General features: G+C 36.5%; 1 protein-coding gene across 2 annotated transcripts in view; it reads left to right on the top strand.

The window, feature by feature from the left end:
- DICER1 (dicer 1, ribonuclease III) overlaps positions 1 to 18,591 on the top strand; it is a 66,606-nt gene that overhangs the window by 35,788 nt on the left and 12,227 nt on the right. For both annotated transcript variants that reach the window (XM_041476225.1, XM_041476224.1), the window contains exons 11-24: positions 1,676 to 1,808; positions 2,755 to 2,997; positions 3,093 to 3,247; positions 4,546 to 4,678; positions 5,127 to 5,202; positions 6,315 to 6,454; positions 9,879 to 10,058; positions 10,891 to 11,104; positions 11,186 to 11,339; positions 12,795 to 12,977; positions 13,300 to 13,405; positions 13,501 to 13,676; positions 13,957 to 14,740; positions 16,165 to 16,320. In XM_041476225.1, the coding sequence (XP_041332159.1) occupies positions 1,676 to 1,808; positions 2,755 to 2,997; positions 3,093 to 3,247; positions 4,546 to 4,678; positions 5,127 to 5,202; positions 6,315 to 6,454; positions 9,879 to 10,058; positions 10,891 to 11,104; positions 11,186 to 11,339; positions 12,795 to 12,977; positions 13,300 to 13,405; positions 13,501 to 13,676; positions 13,957 to 14,740; positions 16,165 to 16,320 (2,833 nt within the window). The remainder of the gene's footprint in view (positions 1 to 1,675; positions 1,809 to 2,754; positions 2,998 to 3,092; positions 3,248 to 4,545; positions 4,679 to 5,126; positions 5,203 to 6,314; positions 6,455 to 9,878; positions 10,059 to 10,890; positions 11,105 to 11,185; positions 11,340 to 12,794; positions 12,978 to 13,299; positions 13,406 to 13,500; positions 13,677 to 13,956; positions 14,741 to 16,164; positions 16,321 to 18,591) is intronic.

Raw genomic sequence — 18,591 nt, 5'->3', positions numbered from 1 at the left:
TGGTGAAGATTTGCAATGAAGTGTTTATTCAGATGCTTTTTATTGTCCATTTCTATACAAGTAAACTGAAGTAAGAATGTTTGAGATGTTTAGTAGGTACTCAGTTTGTATGACCTCCCAGAAATGCCATGTCAAAAAAGAAATTAAAAAAAATATTTCTGTGTAGTTATTAACCCATACTTTCTTAGAGTGTCTGTCTCAAGAGCCTAGACTGCATACAGAAATGTAACTCCATTTGGCCTTGAACTAACAAACCACATTTACACTTCAGCACAAGAGGGTCCTTTTAGTCTGTTTCCCTAAGGATGGCAAGCTGTATGCCTGTGTTCTGTCCTCTTGTCTATCTCCTTGTTCATTCCAGTTTTAACAGATTGCAAAGGAGGAAAGCCTTCGAGGTGTTTTATGTTCCCATAAATTTTGTTTAAAATGGGGACTAGGAAAGGGGGCCAGACTTCAGTATTTTCCCAAGGGAAGAAAGAGCAGGGAGAACTTTGCCGTTTTCCCTCTGGTTTGGCAGCAGCTTGCTGGGCAGATGGTAGGCTTGTAACTGGGGACTGGCACAGCATCCATCTACTTCTGTGTGAGGCAGAAGTGCTAGAGATTTTTTGGGGAAAGGTTCGAGTTACTGCTGGAGGTGTAGAGAGACCGGCTGTTCTTTGGCTGTGGGGAGCACCTGATAATGGACATGATGGATGTGCTCTGAGCAGAGTAGTAGTGGTATGGCTATAGTGACACATGCAAGGGATTAGTTGTTGTATATAATCCCTTGGTTTTTATTGGCTCTCCTGTTCAGTTTTATTGGCTGATTTATTTTGTTGCAGTTGAGTAATTCCAAATTCTGTTTATCCTGAAAACTGATCAACTAATGATGCTCAGCATACTTACTTTGATTGCACACTGTAATTGTGGTTTTAAATCCATAAATGCCTCATTTTTAGATTTCTTGCATTATTTAGGTGAGCAATCTTCTGCTTTATCTGTGAAATTAGAACACTGCAGAAGCCAGCCTTTTCTGCTTCTGTAACATAAAAAATAAACTGAGTGAAAATAAAGTGAGAGCATGAAAGTTCCTCACATCCCTGTTGATTTTTCCTTTTAAAGAATTTTATTGCATCCTCTGTTTGGGTTAATTTCACAAGTAGTGAACATGTCACCGTGTAGGCTGAGCATCACTCTTGAGAAAAGCAGGTCAACATTTTGTCACCAGTATACTTGAACAGAACATATATTCTAATATTAAGTAGAATTACGACATTACATTTTAACCTAGAAGTTAACATTTTATACTGAAGAAATATACTTTCGTTGAGGAAGCAGATACAGGTTTTTCTTCTAAAATCAGCTAGAGCCTACAGAAAAAGATTAACAAAGTAATTTTGAATAGAGTGCTTTAACAACAGAGAGCCTTAGAGTAATAGATTGGTTTAAAAATATCTAGTTTTAGCATGATAGTTCTGAAATGTGTGTGATGCAAAGCACTCCTTTTGTTTCTGTATGCACTCTATCTTGTGATAACCTTGCAGTGGTTTTTGAGAAGGCTGCAGCCAATTTATATGTTCACATGACTTAAGTGTCATGCTTCCACTATTTCCTTTTAATATAGGTCTTATAAATAATAGATTTTCCTCCATTTTGTAGGTTGTGTAACTTATAAAAACACGTGTAATATTTTTAGGTTGATAAAAGAAGCTGGCAAGCAAGATCCAGAACTGGCTTACATCAGTAGCAATTTTATAACTGGACATGGCATTGGCAAGAACCAGCCTCGTAACAAGCAGATGGAAGTAGAATTTAGAAAACAGGAAGAGGTAACTTCAAGAAAAAAAACTTAAACTGGCAGCACTCTTTTTTTGTGTGTGTGCCTTTGAAAACAAAACAAATCAGGGAGGGTCTGGGGCACAGTCACTGAAAGTTTATAGCTTTTTTTAAAGAAATACACTTACTTATTAGAGATACAGCTATTGTTTGTAAAACAATAAAAGTATGTTTCGAGACATTGCTATGTCATATTACACAAACAGAAATTAAAACATCATGTAAATTCATGTTTATATCTAGTCAGATCATTATCTAATTTTTTCTGCATTATGTTAGTGGTAATATAATATGTTAAGAATGTAAAGAATGTCAGGCTAACTGACATTTTCAGTAGTTTAGCTGATTTCAATATTTATATTTTCTAAATGTGAATTTGAATTTGTGAATTTGGTTAATTATTGAAAGTTAAAATCTTTAAAAAACCCCCCTGATTTTACATTGTTTAAAGCTCATCCTGGCTGCGTTGTGCTTCAGACACCACAATTTTCCTTGGTATTGTTTCATATATAGTATAAATATTGGAAGTGCCAGCTCTAGAATGTGCTCTACCCCCTGAGGATACTTCAGCCTCAGGAATCTTTGGGAAAAGATGGTGTCCTGAAAGCATCATTTGTTTTTTCTTTAATACCACAAATGAAAACTTGTAAGTAAATAGGGGGGGATCCTCTCCATTGCTAGGGGTTATAGTAGCTTCTTAGACAAATGTAATTCTACATACCTGATTTTATTCACAGAAGTCTGCTGGTTCTGATAAACAGTTTGGTTATGTTTCTGAAAAGATTCTTTGTAATAGTTTTGTATTTCCATGTCTGGACATGTTTTGGGGGTGTTAGAGCCACTTGTCTTGGTTTTATTGCTTTTTGTTGAATCTCATGATGGAATGGACTAATTGTTGGCTGGACTAATATGTTAAATTTGTCTTCATTACTTTCGTAGGTTCTTAGAAAATTTCGAGCACATGAGACCAACTTACTTATTGCTACTAGTATTGTAGAAGAGGGTGTTGACATACCAAAATGCAACTTGGTGGTGCGTTTTGATTTGCCCACAGAGTACCGTTCCTATGTGCAGTCAAAAGGAAGAGCTCGAGCACCCATTTCCAATTACATTATGTTAGCAGATACAGACAAAATCAAAAGTTTTGAAGAAGATCTTAAGACATACAAAGCAATTGAGAAGGTATGAGGTCAAAGGAATGGGCCTGGGGTTTTTCAAGTTTATCTTAGTACTTTTTCACGGGAAAATTTCTTATGTTCTTTTCTTGAATTGTTAAGATCCTCCGAAACAAATGCTCAAAATCTGTTGATGCCAATGAAACTGAAACTGAACCCGTTGTTGATGATGATGATGTCTTTCCACCCTATGTATTGAGGCCAGATGAGAACAGTCCAAGGGTTACTATTAACACTGCTATTGGACACATAAATAGGTAAGAGGTATATTCACTTCTTACTTCATATCATTCAATAAAAGGTTTCTTAGTTCGTCTCGCAACATGGATGCATGGGTCGTTATACACATTTCCTCTTAGGCATCTTGACAGAATCTTCTCTCCTAAAGAAAGTGGTCACAGAGGTTTGAAGGGATTATTTGCTTTCTTTATCCTGCCAGAGGTTCTAGCTCTGATAATAAATGTAGTGATGTTGTTTCCTGTTTAAGTAAAAGCTTCTCTGAAAACATTCAGCTTCAAAATGTGTAGTAAATTTGCATTTTTGCTCTTGTCAAGCTAGTTTTAAAAATAAATGAACTGTTAAAAGAGTAGTTAAATTTTCCAGTTCTAATATTCACAGTTGTTAGTAGCAGTCTGTTGTCATCTTTACAAACAAAACCACAGTAACTAAAGTCCACCAGAGAGGATGGGAGCTACTCAAATATTAACTCTGTAAGGGAATGGTAATTTGAGGAGGTTCTCAGTGATAGGAAGGCAAAAAAGACAAGGAGGAAGATCTAGGGAGCTGTGGACCAGTCAATTTAACTATAGTCATATCGAATGCTATGGTCCAAGTCCTCATGGCAACAGTTTTTAGGCCCATAAAGAAAAGGGGTTTTACCAGGTTTTACTGAGGGCTTTTTATCTCCTGTGTCATGAAGTGGTTGACTCTATGAAAAGCAGTGAATGTCATTTACTTAAGTAAAGTTTGTGATGCAGTTGCCAGAGTACTACCTTAGTAGCTAAATTCTTGAGATGCCAACCATTTTGATGGACTGCCTGGTAAATAAAGCCTCTCAAAGCAGTCAGATTTGAAGCATGAATGGCTGATGGTTCAAAGGCTGGCTGGCAGCTGGGTATATGTGCCATTGCCTGGGTACTGTTAAGAGGTCCAGCACAGTTTAACATCAGGATGTTTGCTTTTATTACCAATCTGGGAGAGAGGGAAGTCAGTACCAGGGAGGAAAGGCAGGAGGGGGAAACCATGATAAATAGGAGGAATAAGACAACAGTAAAGTCAGGAGACATAATGGGAGCCTGGGACCTGGCAGGAAACAGCCTTGTGCATCATTACAAGCTGGAGTGACCTTCCTGGAGACCAGGTTTATAATAAAGGACTTGGAGGTCTTCTGCTTAGAAGTTAGTTGAATATGAGTTAGTAGTGTACCTTTACGGTGCTCAGTATGCCTGAAATCATCTTCTCTAGCATTCATACCAGTAAGGTAAGGTTCCACTGAAATGTGTTCAGATTTCGATTTGCAGGTTTTGACGATGTGTAAAATGTTTTGTCAACCCAGGTACTGCGCTAGATTACCAAGTGATCCATTTACACACCTGGCTCCCAAGTGTAAGACCTGGGAACTACCTGACCATACGTTTTACTCTACTCTCTACCTGCCAATCAACTCACCTCTTCGAGCTTCAATTGTTGTAGGTATTTGGGCAAGGAAAAGCATGGAAATACATAAATGTTTTGGGCTAAGAACTGGTCTATGCCATTTCTAGATTTAGTTTCGCTGTTGGTAATGAAAACCAATTTTTTCTGTATTGTGTTATCTTAACTGGTTTTAGATCAATGTCTGTTTTTGTTATAATTCATAAATCAGTTACTGTTTATGCCAAAGGCAAAAATATTTAGATATTCTCCCCTGTACATTTGTTTCATGCGCTTGTCCTTTATTAGTTTTGATCAGTAGTATAGTTGAGTTCTTGTAATTTTGGTTTCCATGGAAAAGCAAGCCTGAATATCTTCAAAAAACTGCCATCAGTGTGTTTTTTACAAAAATTTTGTTTGTCTCAAATGATTGTGTTAAACTAAATATATATAAGTAACTTGCTAATAAACCAAAGTTTTTATGAAGTATTTAAATGTTTATAGGGCCCTCCAATGAGTTGTGCAAGACTGGCTGAGAGAGTTGTTGCTCTTATTTGCTGTGAAAAACTGCACAAAATTGGTAAGAACTGGAAAAACAACCTCTTAGTTAAAGTATATTTTATAGTTGAGAAATTGCATGTGATGTGGATGTTGTATATGTACATGCCCTTCTCCTGTAGCCATCTGTTGCAGCTTTCTTTCACTTGCCTTGTTTTGTGGTGCAGTCATGTACTTAATAATTTAGCTTACACCTTGTAAGCTGAAGTTAAATTTTCCAGGGAAATCTGGTTATTTAACAAATTTTGTTTCTAACAGCAAAAGCAACGTTGATACAAGAGACAAAGATTTTTGGCATTGAATATACTTAACAGGGGAAAAGAGCCTTGTTCTCTAGAAGATACTGATTATGGGTCAGGAACTACATAATACAGCCAAAAGAACATGGTTTTTAAAGTGAACTGTGACAAAATATAAAACACACAACCCTAAATTTATTGCTTTCTCTACTGTATTCTAAGTCATGGTCCAAAAATAGGGCATTGCAGGACTACTTCAGCTCTTTTTTCTAGTAAGGATGATCAAGCATGTCCTTCATTGTGGAACATTTTAAAGATAATTCTGTGTTACTTTTTTGATGAAGTATGGAAGTATTTATGTATTTTTTAAGCAAAAACTAATTGTAGGTCTGGGGTTTGTATTTTTTTTCTGAGTTAAACATTTTGAACATCAAATTCATACCAACAAATATATCCCAGAATGGCACCCTGATGGTGGCTCAACCCAGTGTTGGAATACACATTCAACAGCAGTAATTTACTTTTTAGAATGATAGAGAAATAGAAGTTTTCTTTCTTCCTTTGTATAACTCCATATGAGCGATTTTAAAGTAAGTGTTCCAGTCAAAGATCGCTTTTGGGCAAGAAGAATTCTTGAATATTTTCGTTAAAGAATTCAGTTTTTTAATTAAGTGTAAGAGGTTTTATTTACTACAAATAAGCATTTTTTTCCAAAATTCAGTCTTTATCACTCTTCCCCAAAGTTGCACTTTTGGACTCTTGCAGTAGTCCATGTACTTTAAAACCTTACATGTGAAGTGTTTTCACAAGCAATCACACTACTGTGTAGTATCTGAAGGAACCAAGATTTGATTGTTCATAATGCTATTTCTTTGCATTCTTTCATGATATTCAGGTGAACTGGATGATCATTTGATGCCAGTTGGTAAAGAAACGGTTAAATATGAGGAGGAACTTGATTTACATGATGAAGAAGAAACCAGTGTTCCAGGAAGGCCAGGCTCTACAAAACGAAGACAGTGCTATCCTAAAGCTGTTAGTATCACTTACTGCTGTCCAGATCTCTGATCTAATGCTTTATGTACTAATAAGACAGAATTGCCAACTCTTAATCTTAGCAGATTAGCAATTTTTAGAAGTCTTGTATTTACTTTGGTGTTCTAATTCTGTGGAAACCTGCAATGCTACCTGAGTTTATGGTACCACATGCTTTGGAAGCATATCTGTAAGTTCAAAAAACATTCACTTTCTGTAGGGCTTCTCTTGCCTAGTATGAAAATAACTGTGAAGAAAACAGTCCTGCATTAATACTCTGTAAAATCTTTACCTTATTACTGGCTTTCAGGACAAATAATTGAACACTAAAGATGTGCCCTGGGCTAAATATAGATATATGTTATGAGGTTTTTTTTGGATGCCTGATTGAGTTTGGCAAGTGTACTGGTTGAACACAGAACTTCATAATTCCTGATTTAAATCTTAGAATATCGAATAAGTGTACCTGCATTTTTTTTTCTTTTTACTTTTAACATAGTTCTAAATATTATACTTAATATTATACTTGATCTGTTGAAAGGGTCACACAATAAAATACAGCTCTATGTTAAGTAATGTATTCACAGTCTGTTACAACAGGTTTCAACCACACCAGTTTGTAAAATTGGACTTCTTAAATGGTATTTGTGGGGGAATTGGAAATACTTTAAGAGAAAATGGAGAAAAAAAGCTTTGTAAGAGTATTTTGTAACTACTCTGGAACCTTTCTTTTTCCTCTGAAGTTGTTACAGGTTCTATGTAAGGTCCTTTGAATAGGACAGGTAACTCATATAGAATCTGATAATCTTCGCATTTTACAGAGATGCACAGTTTGCATTTTTGCACAGTATTTCTTGTTACAAGTGCTTTTCTCTTGTCCTTTTGCCTCACTAGTGATTGTTGGAATAGGGGTGATTCATAAAATGCAAGATTATGGTATCTCATTCAGAGGAGCTGATTTGTCAAGTGATGCATCATTCTTTCTCAGTTATTTCTTTTTTAATAGGGAATCTAAGAATACTTTTCCCTTGCCTTTGTCCCAGCTTCTCACATCTGGAAAAGAAGCTTTGCCAAATGTTTAAGGTCTGCAAGATCCTCTTGGGTTTAATGTAGTTATTAAATTTATGAGTAATTTTCCATTAAGCCAAGGCCATAGTTTTACTGCAGTGTAACTTTAAAATCCAGGACTACATTTATTGCAGCTTAGTTTTAGACAAACAGGAGGATCATTTTGAGACCTGCAAAGTAATGAACTTCTACCAAACATGAAGCATGGTTTCTTAATGTCTATGACAAATATGAGCAGCAGAATTAAAAGTGCTTGTGGCTGTTGTGAGTATTCACATCTACCAGCTAGAATTTTAATGAGAAAACTTATATAGTGCCTGGGTAAAGGGGCATGTATTGAATTTTGTTCGTGTGTTTGTCCCAAGTGTATCAAAACGTTTTTGATACTTTTAAATAATTCTGCTGGAAAAAGAGTATGTTAATGAAGCTGTAAGTTCAGTCAAGCTTTTTTTTTTCCCCTGAGTATGCACACTTTCCTTTTTACCTTTTTTTCCCCCTGTTCTACTGTTAAGTTCCAAAGGTCTTTGGGATAAAATGTGCTCTAGTGTTACTGGTTAAATATAGACATTTGCATCAAAGCTTGTTTCAGTCTGCCTGAAGTGAGGAGAGTTTTGCCTCCATCCACTACTGCAGAAAGGAAGGTTCTAAGCATACCTGAATGCAAGATTAAAATACAAACAAGGTTAAATAGTGTGATCCAAAGCAATAATACAGCTTTATATTTTATAAAAGAGGAAGGATTGAGAGAAAATAGAAAAGTAGGAGAATTCCAGAATAATTTCGAGAAGCACAGGAAAGGGGCTGCCAGTACCGTGGTGCTGGCTTACAGAGTGTGATGTGTCTCTCTCCAGTCAAGTCCTTCCCAGAGCTCACAGGGCAGTGTAGGACAGCACAGACAGCAAAGATTCCTGCACTGTATAGATGTGGCAGCACCTGTGGCAGGTTGGGCACTTGCTTGTAGAGGGTTTTGAGAGTGACAACAACACATCCTCCTCATAAAGTTCCTTGGCTAGCTCTCATGATGTATCAAAAATCTGCTACTTGCTTGCTTGATGTATCAACTACAAGCTATTTTAATAATTTTTGAACTGGGTGCTAATTTACTGAAACAAAGCAGTTTCTAAGGCTTTTGTTAGAGGCAATTTGAAACTTGATTTTTCAAACCTTAATCTTCAAAGAGGCAATGGTGACACATGCCTTACTTTTTACTCGTTTATGACATTCCACCCTGTGGTTCTCCATTGCCTTGAGGAACATGGATGTAGTCTTCTTCTGCCATGGTGGTGATACAAGTGTAGCAAGCAGAGAGGGAAAGCAAGATGAATAAGCATGTTATCATGCACGTAACCAGGCTAGTGCCAACAATTAAAAATACAAATCTGGTGACAGGTGCAACTCCTAATTTGTGCTAGCCACTTCCCCATCCTGTAAGCTCTAAAGACTTTAGGAGGGTAGTGACCCATGATCTAGGCTGTGATCTATCAAACCAGTCTCGTGTTTGCATAGATTGAAATAGTTCTCCAGCTTAATCACTTACTTCTTTCACCTTGGCTCATGCCTCCTCAGTGGAGGATGAGGCATTATGGATGGCAATGCAAGAACACTCAGTTACAGGGAGAATGTGCTGGAAGCAATACCCCTTTGTTTTTCAAGTAGTCAGTAAATGGGGTGATCTGTACTTGCTCCCAGGGGTATGGGGTAGGGCTTGACATTGGTTACAAGAGAGCAAGAAAGAGTTGGGGTGGCACCTAATAAGCATAGATGGTGAGTTTCTTTCCCAAACACCCATATTTTACCTTCTTTGTCAGTCCCCAACTTTCTCTTGAGGAGGTCCGTCCTAATAAATTTGTAGGGAAGTGTCCCAAAAGTATTAGAGTTTCAATCTCTTTCTCCTTTCCCATCAACCAGCACCTTACCTTAACAATCTTTTGAGGCTGGGCGTGTCCAAATGCACCGACCACCAATACACCTTTATTTGAGGGAATGATTCCATGTGAAGAGGCATCTTCAATTTTGGGGGCAGACATTTGAGCTCCAGTATCTACTAGAAAAGTTACAGGAACTCTATGGGGCCCAATAGGACAGGTTATTAGTAAGTCTTCTTTTGAAAAGCCCTCTGTCCCCCAGCTCACCTACTGAGGACAAAGGAAATCTCATGGCTGCTATACCAGGCTGCTGGCCAAACATTTCTGCTTAAGAAAGAAAACACTGCTTGAGTCCAGAATAATCTTTTTTGTTCCATATTTTTAGCAATGTGTTTCCAAATAAACCTAAGACCACTTATTCAAAGAATTAGGTGAACTTTGCTGATTTTTATAATGTTAATTTTTTTTCTTTTTTTAAATTTTTTTTTCAGATTCCAGAGTGTTTGAGGGATAGTTATCCCAAACCTGATCAGCCCTGTTACTTGTATGTAATAGGAATGGTGTTAACAACTCCTCTACCTGATGAGCTCAACTTCAGGAGACGAAAACTATATCCTCCTGAGGATACGACAAGATGTTTTGGCATATTGACAGCCAAACCTATACCTCAAGTAAGGAATCTATTTGCTTTCCTTATTCTGCATGCTTTGCCACTTGTTATTTTCCACTTACTCCTCTCCCAACAAAGTGAAGAGTTGGAAATGACCATAAATTATGCTTGTATCAAGTAACCTCCAGAAAATAAGCAACACTATCCATCCAGTCAAGTCACCACTTACTTTTCTGTCTTTAGGGATGGAATCATCTATTTTTGCTGAACTTTTGGTTTAGAAATTTAGTATTTTGCATGGGCAAATTCAAGATGTCCCTCTTTTATATGAGGTATGATACGAGTAGCCATACCAGCTATGGAGGTGGCCTGCACTGCACTACCTTATCTATACAAAGGCTAAGGTAACAAATTCTCTCAGCATTCCTAGTCTGCAGCAGCAGCAGCAGAAAAAGTGGGCCATGTTAATTGAAATTGGCTCCTCTTGCTTCAGAAAATTTTTAATAGGCATTTTCTGTTGGTGAGACTCAGCTGAGGACGATTTTTTCAAATTGTATTTTCTGCAGTCCACATAAGATGATGTTTACAGGAATGTTGCTGCTTTTCACATTTCTTGCTTCATAATAGAAAATACTTCCTTTTCTACTTAGCTTTTATAAAGAGAAGAGCTGTAAAACACTACTTAAAAAACCAAATCAGTCATTCTTTAACATTCAGAGTCTCATCTGTAGTTGAAGGGTCATCACAGTACAAAATTCTGATCCTGTTTTTTCTGATTTGCTGTAGGGTCAGTCAAGCATTACCTCAGAATCTGCACAAAACAGACAGTGCTCTGTAAAGGAGTCCCACTTCGGATTTTCTTTGTGATTTCTTTCGATTTTGTTCTTGTTTAGATTCCTCACTTTCCTGTGTATACTCGCTCTGGAGAGGTTACAATATCCATTGAGCTTAAGAAATCTGGTTTTACTCTGTCTCTGCAAATGCTTGAGCTGATAACACGACTCCACCAGTACATTTTTTCACATATTCTTCGTCTTGAGAAACCTGCACTAGAGTTCAAACCTACAGAAGCTGATTCAGCCTATTGTGTTCTACCTCTAAATGTTGGTAAGAACAAAAATTTTGTAGTTTACAGCTTGTCAGAAAAGTTCAGCCTAGAAAACTGAGTTATGCATTTTCCTTTTTAAGTTGATGACTCCAGCACTTTGGACATTGACTTTAAGTTTATGGAAGACATTGAGAAGTCTGAGGCACGTACAGGCATTCCCAGTACACAGTATACAAAAGAAATGCCTTTTATTTTCAAGTTAGAAGATTACCAGGATGCAGTTATCATTCCACGGTGAGTGCTCTACATAGTGTAGGTGTGTACCTATTGCATTTATACAAACACTTGTAATAAGGGCATGTTAATATGTGCAGCAGAATTGCTTTTTAAGAACTGTATGCTGTTAGTCTGAAGGTATGTGGTAGCGTTTCAAATAATTTAAAGATTTTTTTAAATCAGTAGTTCATCTTACATTAGTAGGATTTAAGTGTTTAGGCATCCCAAGATTCATTACATTTTTATAAGGAATAGTGGAGTTCACTACAAAACTAACATAGTATTCTAACTATGATAAAACACCAAAACTTTGTCAAGAAGTGGCTTACTGAAACCAGTCTTAGTTTGGAAGATTTGCATGGGAGTCCTGTTCTGTGATTACTGCTTATGCACACCTGCTAAAGGAAGGTATCATGTTGGTAGATGGGAAAATTAAAAGTGATGAAGACCATTTAATAGAATCTTTGTATTGAGTGATATTCACTTTATGTACTGGATATGCAAAGGTTCTCCAGAACTGGTAGGCTTTTTAGAGGCTTAATTACTCCCTATGGACCAACTGGCTTCTGCTATACCTAGTATATTGTAAACAGTGGTACTTGCTGAACATATAGAGAGGATAAATTTAATTTTAAACTTTGTTTTTTGGCCTCATCTGTCTCAGACTTTTTTTTTAAATTTAGTGTGTAAATTTTATTTAGAGATACTATTTGTTTAGAGTTTCTATTTAGATATTTCAGTAGAAACTTAAAATTATAGATGCAGCAGGTCAAAGTGTGAAATAACTTAATATGCAAATCTAATTGTTGAATATTGTTTGTATTATTTTTAAAATTATTATTACTGTTATTTTTTGGACATGTTTATCACCACAGTTTCCAATGAGCCTTGGTAGCCTCAAAAAAGATGTTGCCACAGTCTGGCTTTAATTTTAATATTCTGCTTGTAATGCAAGAACTTCACTGTCCTTGAAAGGCTTGTGAATTTACCTTGCTATGTATTTGAGGTTTTGTATTTTAACTTTATTTAGAAGATGACTTGGTTAAAGTGCCAGTTTAGACATGGGGTAGTACAGTCTTTGTATGCAGAGGAACTCAGTTTCTACTGATGTAGAATACCACATTGGAGACCAGATGCTAAAAAGCCAAATTACCAAACTTAATTGTTAGGGGTTTTGAATTAAGAAGTTATCATTTTTAGCATTACTGTTGTCCAGAGCTTGATTTTGTATTATATATTGAAGACCTAGATCCTCAATTTAATTTAAGTGTTTATCTATGTAGAGGGAATTTCACAGATTATAGGCTGACTTTATTCATCTTTGTCTTAAAGCACATGATATCTACAACAAAAAGAACCCTCATTAGCCAAAAACCTCAAGGGCACTGTTTAACTGCTAATCTCCTGACCATGTTAGAACATGAAGAACTTAACAAAAGCTTTACTGTAATGCCAAAATATTATTTTTTTTAGATACCGAAATTTTGATCAGCCTCATCGATTCTACGTAGCTGATGTGTACACTGATCTTACTCCACTCAGTAAATTCCCTTCCCCTGAATATGAAACTTTTGCTGAATATTATAAAACAAAGTATAATCTTGACCTTACCAATCTTAACCAGCCGCTGCTGGATGTGGACCACACATCTTCAAGGTAACAACAGTCATATTTTGTGCCTGATGTTTATAGTTTGACAGTGAAGTGCCTTTTTTTTTTTTTAAATATGGGATAAAGCTGAGAGTTTGAGTCTTCCAAAATAATTACTGATTTTTTTTTCTTGAGAGATACTTAACTTGGAACAAGAACCATTAATTGAATCTTTTTAATTAATTGAATTGTTTTTTCCCTGAGGTAATGGTGCTGTCACTTCACAGTGCATTGAAGTTGAATACTAAGAGACTTAAGAAAGTTTAGGCTAGTAAGTTCTAGTCATTAATTATGTACTTACACCACAGTATTTTCACATGGTTTTTAGACTTAATCTTTTGACTCCTCGCCATTTGAATCAGAAGGGAAAAGCACTTCCACTAAGCAGTGCTGAGAAGAGGAAAGCAAAGTGGGAAAGTTTGCAGAATAAACAGGTAAAATAGAAGCATCTAATTCAAGTGGACTCTCTTAATAGTGATCTGATGGCTACCTTTACAAGGAATATTATTTTCTTCCCCTCCTCTCCCAGATACTGGTTCCTGAGCTCTGTGCTATACATCCTATTCCAGCATCATTGTGGAGAAAAGCAGTTTGCCTCCCCAGCATCCTTTACCGCCTGCACTGCCTTTTGACAGCAGAGGAACTAAGAGCTCAAACAGCCACTGATGCTGGTGTAGGGGTTAAATCACTTCCTGCAGACTTCAGGCATGTATTTTTTCAATAGGTATTTTTCAATATGATGTGTAATTTACAAGGTGGAAGCAACTATTACTGCATGAATTATGAAACTGGTAACTCTTGTTTAACTGATGGCACTTAGTGAAACACAGTTTAAAAATATTTGATTGTGAGAAGTGAAGTTACATATTGCAGTCACTGTTCTTTTCAAAAGGCTGTGACTCTTTTTAAACATGTATGTGCATGTAGACTCTTCCTGTTTTCTGCTAATATTTTTTGTTAACAAACCTCCTGTTCATCTTTACAGATATCCTAACTTGGACTTTGGATGGAAAAAGTCTATTGACAGCAAGTCCTTCATCTCTCTTCCTAACTCCTCTGTAGTAGAGAATGAAAATTACTGTAAGCACAGCACAATTGTAGTCCCTGAAAATGCTGCACATCAAGGTGCTAATAGAACCTCTTCTACAGAAAACCATGACCAAATGTCTGTGAGTTACAGAACATTGCTCAATGAGTCACCCAGTAAACTCCAAATTGATGTCTCGGTAGAACTTGCAGCAATTAATGGTGTTTCTTATAATAAAAATCTTGCCAATGGCAATTGTGATTTAGTTAACAGAGACTTTTGCCAAGGAAATCAGCTGAATTACTGCAGGCAGGACATACCTGTACAACCAACTACCTCATATCCCATTCAGAATTTATACAACAGTGAGAACCAGCCCAAGCCCAGCAATGAATGTACTCTACCGAGTAATAAATACCTTGATGGAAATGCTAACAGATCTACCTCAGATGGATGCCCCATAATGGCAGTGACCACCAGTACTTCAAAAGCTATTAATCTTTCAAAAGACAGAGCAGATTCTGAAAAGAGCCCTTGCAGTGGGTACTCCTCAAAAACTCTCGGTCCTAATCCTGGTCTCATTCTTCAAGCTTTGACTCTTTCAAATGCTAGTGATGGATTTAACCTGGAGCGACTAGAGATGCTTGGTGATTCATTTTTAAAGCATGCCATCACTACATACTTGTTTTGCACTTACCCTGATGCTCACGAGGGACGGCTGTCGTACATGAGAAGCAAAAAAGTGAGTAGAAACAATCCAGTCAGATTATGTAAAAGGCATACTGTAACAAGCCATATAAATTAAATCTTTGCCAGAAGGTTGGATGGGAACAGGTTGATTTAATTCCACAGCTTTGTTCGTTATACATTGAGTATCATGCATATTAGGAATAAAAATTCAGGTCTGTGGGCTTAATGTTGCCATAACTGTGATTGATTGAAACTGTTTTCTACAATTCAATTTGAAATCTGAACCAGCTGATTATGGATTGAATGAAACTAAAAGTTCTGTGTTAGTGAGAGCATTTGGTGCACTGAACCTCTAGATCAGTATTGGGTAGAAGCTCTTTAACAGCAATGCTTGAATGAAGGATTGAGTTAGCAGCACAGCGCCTTAGTTTGCATCTTTACTTGACCTTTCCTTTGTTTCCTCAAGAAGAGATTCCCTTGAAATTTTTAGTGTCTTACTTAAAAATGAAACAACAGAGAAATCTTACAGAATTTTGTTGCAACAAAGCTTGTAAAAGTATTTTCGAGTAAATGTAAACAGTAGGGAGCAGAGTCTTGAGTTCTGCTTCTGCTAGAAAAATCAACCGTGAAAACTTTTGTTTGTTTTTTCTTCCTTTCTTCCTTTTTCTTTCTTTCTTTTGTTTGATCACAAATGAATGTGATCATTTCAATTGAATGCCAAGGCATTGACTGTTGACCTCTATAAAATGCATCACTCTGAAAATGAAATGATTGTATAGATTAATCTTGGAAGATAAGGTTGGCTAAATAATTTACACTGTTCAAATTAAAGAAGTGCTTGAATATTCAAGTTCAAATTTCAAGACTTTAAAACATGCAAAGTACATTTAAAAAGAGAAAAAAAGATCAGTGGTTGATAGTTAAAAAGGAAAAGGAAATATATTTGTAGCTGAGAATGCTTTTTTCCCTTCCTTTTAAAATACTTGCAATAATTTTAGAGGCTATCAAAATAGCATCTGGATTATGACTTAATAAGTGTTATATGGAACTGTTTTAGAACTTGCTACTGCCAAGGTTTAGGTCAATCTACCTAGAAAGAAGAATTTTTCAGTCCAAATGTAGTCTGAATGATGATTATTTATACTGGTAATAAATGACACTTGCGCAAGTTCTATTTACTATTATTTTAAAAGTAGAAATCAATTTGTTTTGTGAGGAGAATGTAATATATTTAATTTCCTTAACTGAAACAGTCACACCTAATATGCTTGGCCTCAGGAAAAAAAAAGGAAGATGTGTATCTTGCGATGAGTTGGTTCTACTGTATTATGAAGGCTGAACTCCCTTTTGAGAGTTGGAGAAAATGCATAATAATATAAGATTCACCTTGACTCGTAACTTTTTTGGCTCCTTTTGCCTTTTAACCTATTTATGTAAATATATGTCCAAAGGTTTATCAGAATGTTCTTCTTAAAGGTCAGCAACTGTAACTTGTATCGCCTTGGAAAAAAGAAAGGACTGCCAAGTCGCATGGTGGTGTCGATTTTTGATCCCCCTGTCAATTGGCTTCCTCCTGGTTACATAGTAAATCAGGACAAGAGCAACACTGACAAGTGGGAGAAAGATGAAATGGTAAGAATTTATTTAACTATGTTGACAAGTAATTTTTTGTGTGTCTGTATTCTTTCACCCCTACCTCATCCCACCACACCCAGTTATTTTGCTGTTTTCAGCAAAGAAAAGGTAAATCCGTATATTTCTTTTCTTTCTAAAACTTCTCTGTAAGAAAATGAGAGGAAAACAGATTCTAACCAGAACCTGAAGTAAGGAAATTTATTACACATCATCCAGTCTTGAGTGTAGATATTAATGGAGAAGCAGAGAAGAAAAGCTTTTTTGCTGATATTTAGCCTGCTCCCAGGAGTTTTTCAGAAGTTTCTGTTGGAAATTTTAAATGGTATTGTCATCACTGCTTTAGCTGTAATATGTTCAGGCAGAAAGAACTGCTTTTTAATAATGAATTCACCTTTGTAGAATATATGAAAAAGAGTTGGTGTTTTTCATGGTGCTGAGGCAAATTGAAGAGTAGAACTGGCTTGAGATAATGTTCAATATTAATGGCTGGTGGCTACACCATGGGTATGACTGAGAGCTGCTTCTCATGTCAAATACAGTGCTGGCTTAAGCTCTCTCACTGTCTGACATCCTCATTGTCTTATCAAATGCTTCACAATGACAACTCCTAATGAGGAAAGGTTCACACTATTTTCTGGCATTCTAAGCGTAGAAGGACATGTTCAGAAATACCTGCGATCATAGCAGTCAGTAACATGACCCTAAAGTGTTTCAGACTGGTTTGGAGTTCAGGGGAAGGAGGTGGAAGGATATCTTTCATTTCCCAGTTCTGAAGACCACACTCAGGCTGTAGAGCCACCAGAGGGCACATGAGAGTACTGTTAGTTGAATGTACTGTGCAAATAAATGTTTATTGCAGAATAAAACAACCTGATTATTGTGGTTCTGTTCTGTGCCAAGATTTCATTTCAAAGAGACTTCCTGCTGTACCTTTCTGGGGAATGAGATAGTATGTTTGGGACTGGAGCTAATTGTTGGTTTTCAGAAGGTTTCAGTTTTCCACAACATTTCAGTGGCCACTTCCTCTGTGATAGTCACTGTTTATTTGTAAATAAAACATACGGTTTCAGACAAAAATGCAGAGAGTGATGCAGCTAAATAGTGGTGGTGGGGGGTTTATGCCAAGTATATATTTTGCTTTCCTGCACGTAAATTTCATTCTCCATCTATGGGCTGATAGTCTATAACTGAAAACAGAGATCTCATTATGACAAATTATTACTGAAACATAGTAGTCAAATTTTAGTATTTATCAAGCTTTATGAAAGGGAAGACTCTTTCTTCATTCATTTCATCAAATGGCTGATTTCCAAAAGAGCATTAAAAAAGCACTTAACATGTATTTTGTGTCATCTTTTAATTGGCAATAACTTCCTGAAAATTAGTCAGGTACTATTTAAGAAAAAAAATCATTCTTCTGAGGTTCGTAGTTGATTTTTTTTTGAATGCTAATGACAAAAGAATTAATGATCAGAATTGCTTTCTGTTTCCTTTAGCCATTGCTCATCCTTATCGCTTAGAATTTTTTTCTAATGTACAAGAAGTAATGTACAGACAACGTTAAGATAGTTCATGTAGCTGTCCTGCTACTTACAATTTCATTTTATGAAATTTGTGAATGAAACCACAGTAAAAATTTATAATAATTTGTTACATCTTTGTAAAAACCGATGCCAGAATCTGTTTTGGAGCATGCATATAGATGTGTCTCATTCAGAGACTTTTTTTATTTCAGTAGTAAGTGTAGCAGGTGGTGTGTAAAAAGAAAAAAGCAGCACTTGTCATTGTTGGGACTGGTTAAATGAATCTTATTTTAAGTTTTATATTACTACAGGTATCTAAAATAGCTATCTCAAATCCAGTTTTGTTATCTCTTTCTGATCAGTTTAAGTTAAAGAAGTCCCTGCTGTGTGTGTGTGAGATAGGGAATTATGGCAGCAGGAATTCTTTCAGCAGAATGTCTAAACTAAGAACTTCTATAGCCACTTTTTTTTCCCTCTCTTCTAATTACTAAACCTGAGTAAGCCTGGTCCATCCGATGAGGAACACTGAGATCTGTTTGATCTTTAGGCAGTTTTAAGTGCTGCCCAGTGCCCCTTAGACCTGCCTCCCATCCACACCTCTGGATGGGTGTGCATTTTGCGTAAAGGGAAGCATCCCCCATGGTAGCATCTGGTTCACAGATTTGCAAGATTAGTGACTGAGCCCTGCAATATGACATGCATAGGTTCGGGGCAGATGGAGGCTGTTTCTCTTGATTCAAAATGT

Source organism: Pyrgilauda ruficollis, unplaced genomic scaffold (genome assembly GCF_017590135.1).
Source record: "Pyrgilauda ruficollis isolate IOZ18807 unplaced genomic scaffold, ASM1759013v1 scaffold38, whole genome shotgun sequence".
In the NCBI taxonomy this organism is placed as follows: Eukaryota; Metazoa; Chordata; class Aves; order Passeriformes; family Passeridae; genus Pyrgilauda; species Pyrgilauda ruficollis.
This window is presented reverse-complemented; position numbering and strand designations above follow the sequence as displayed.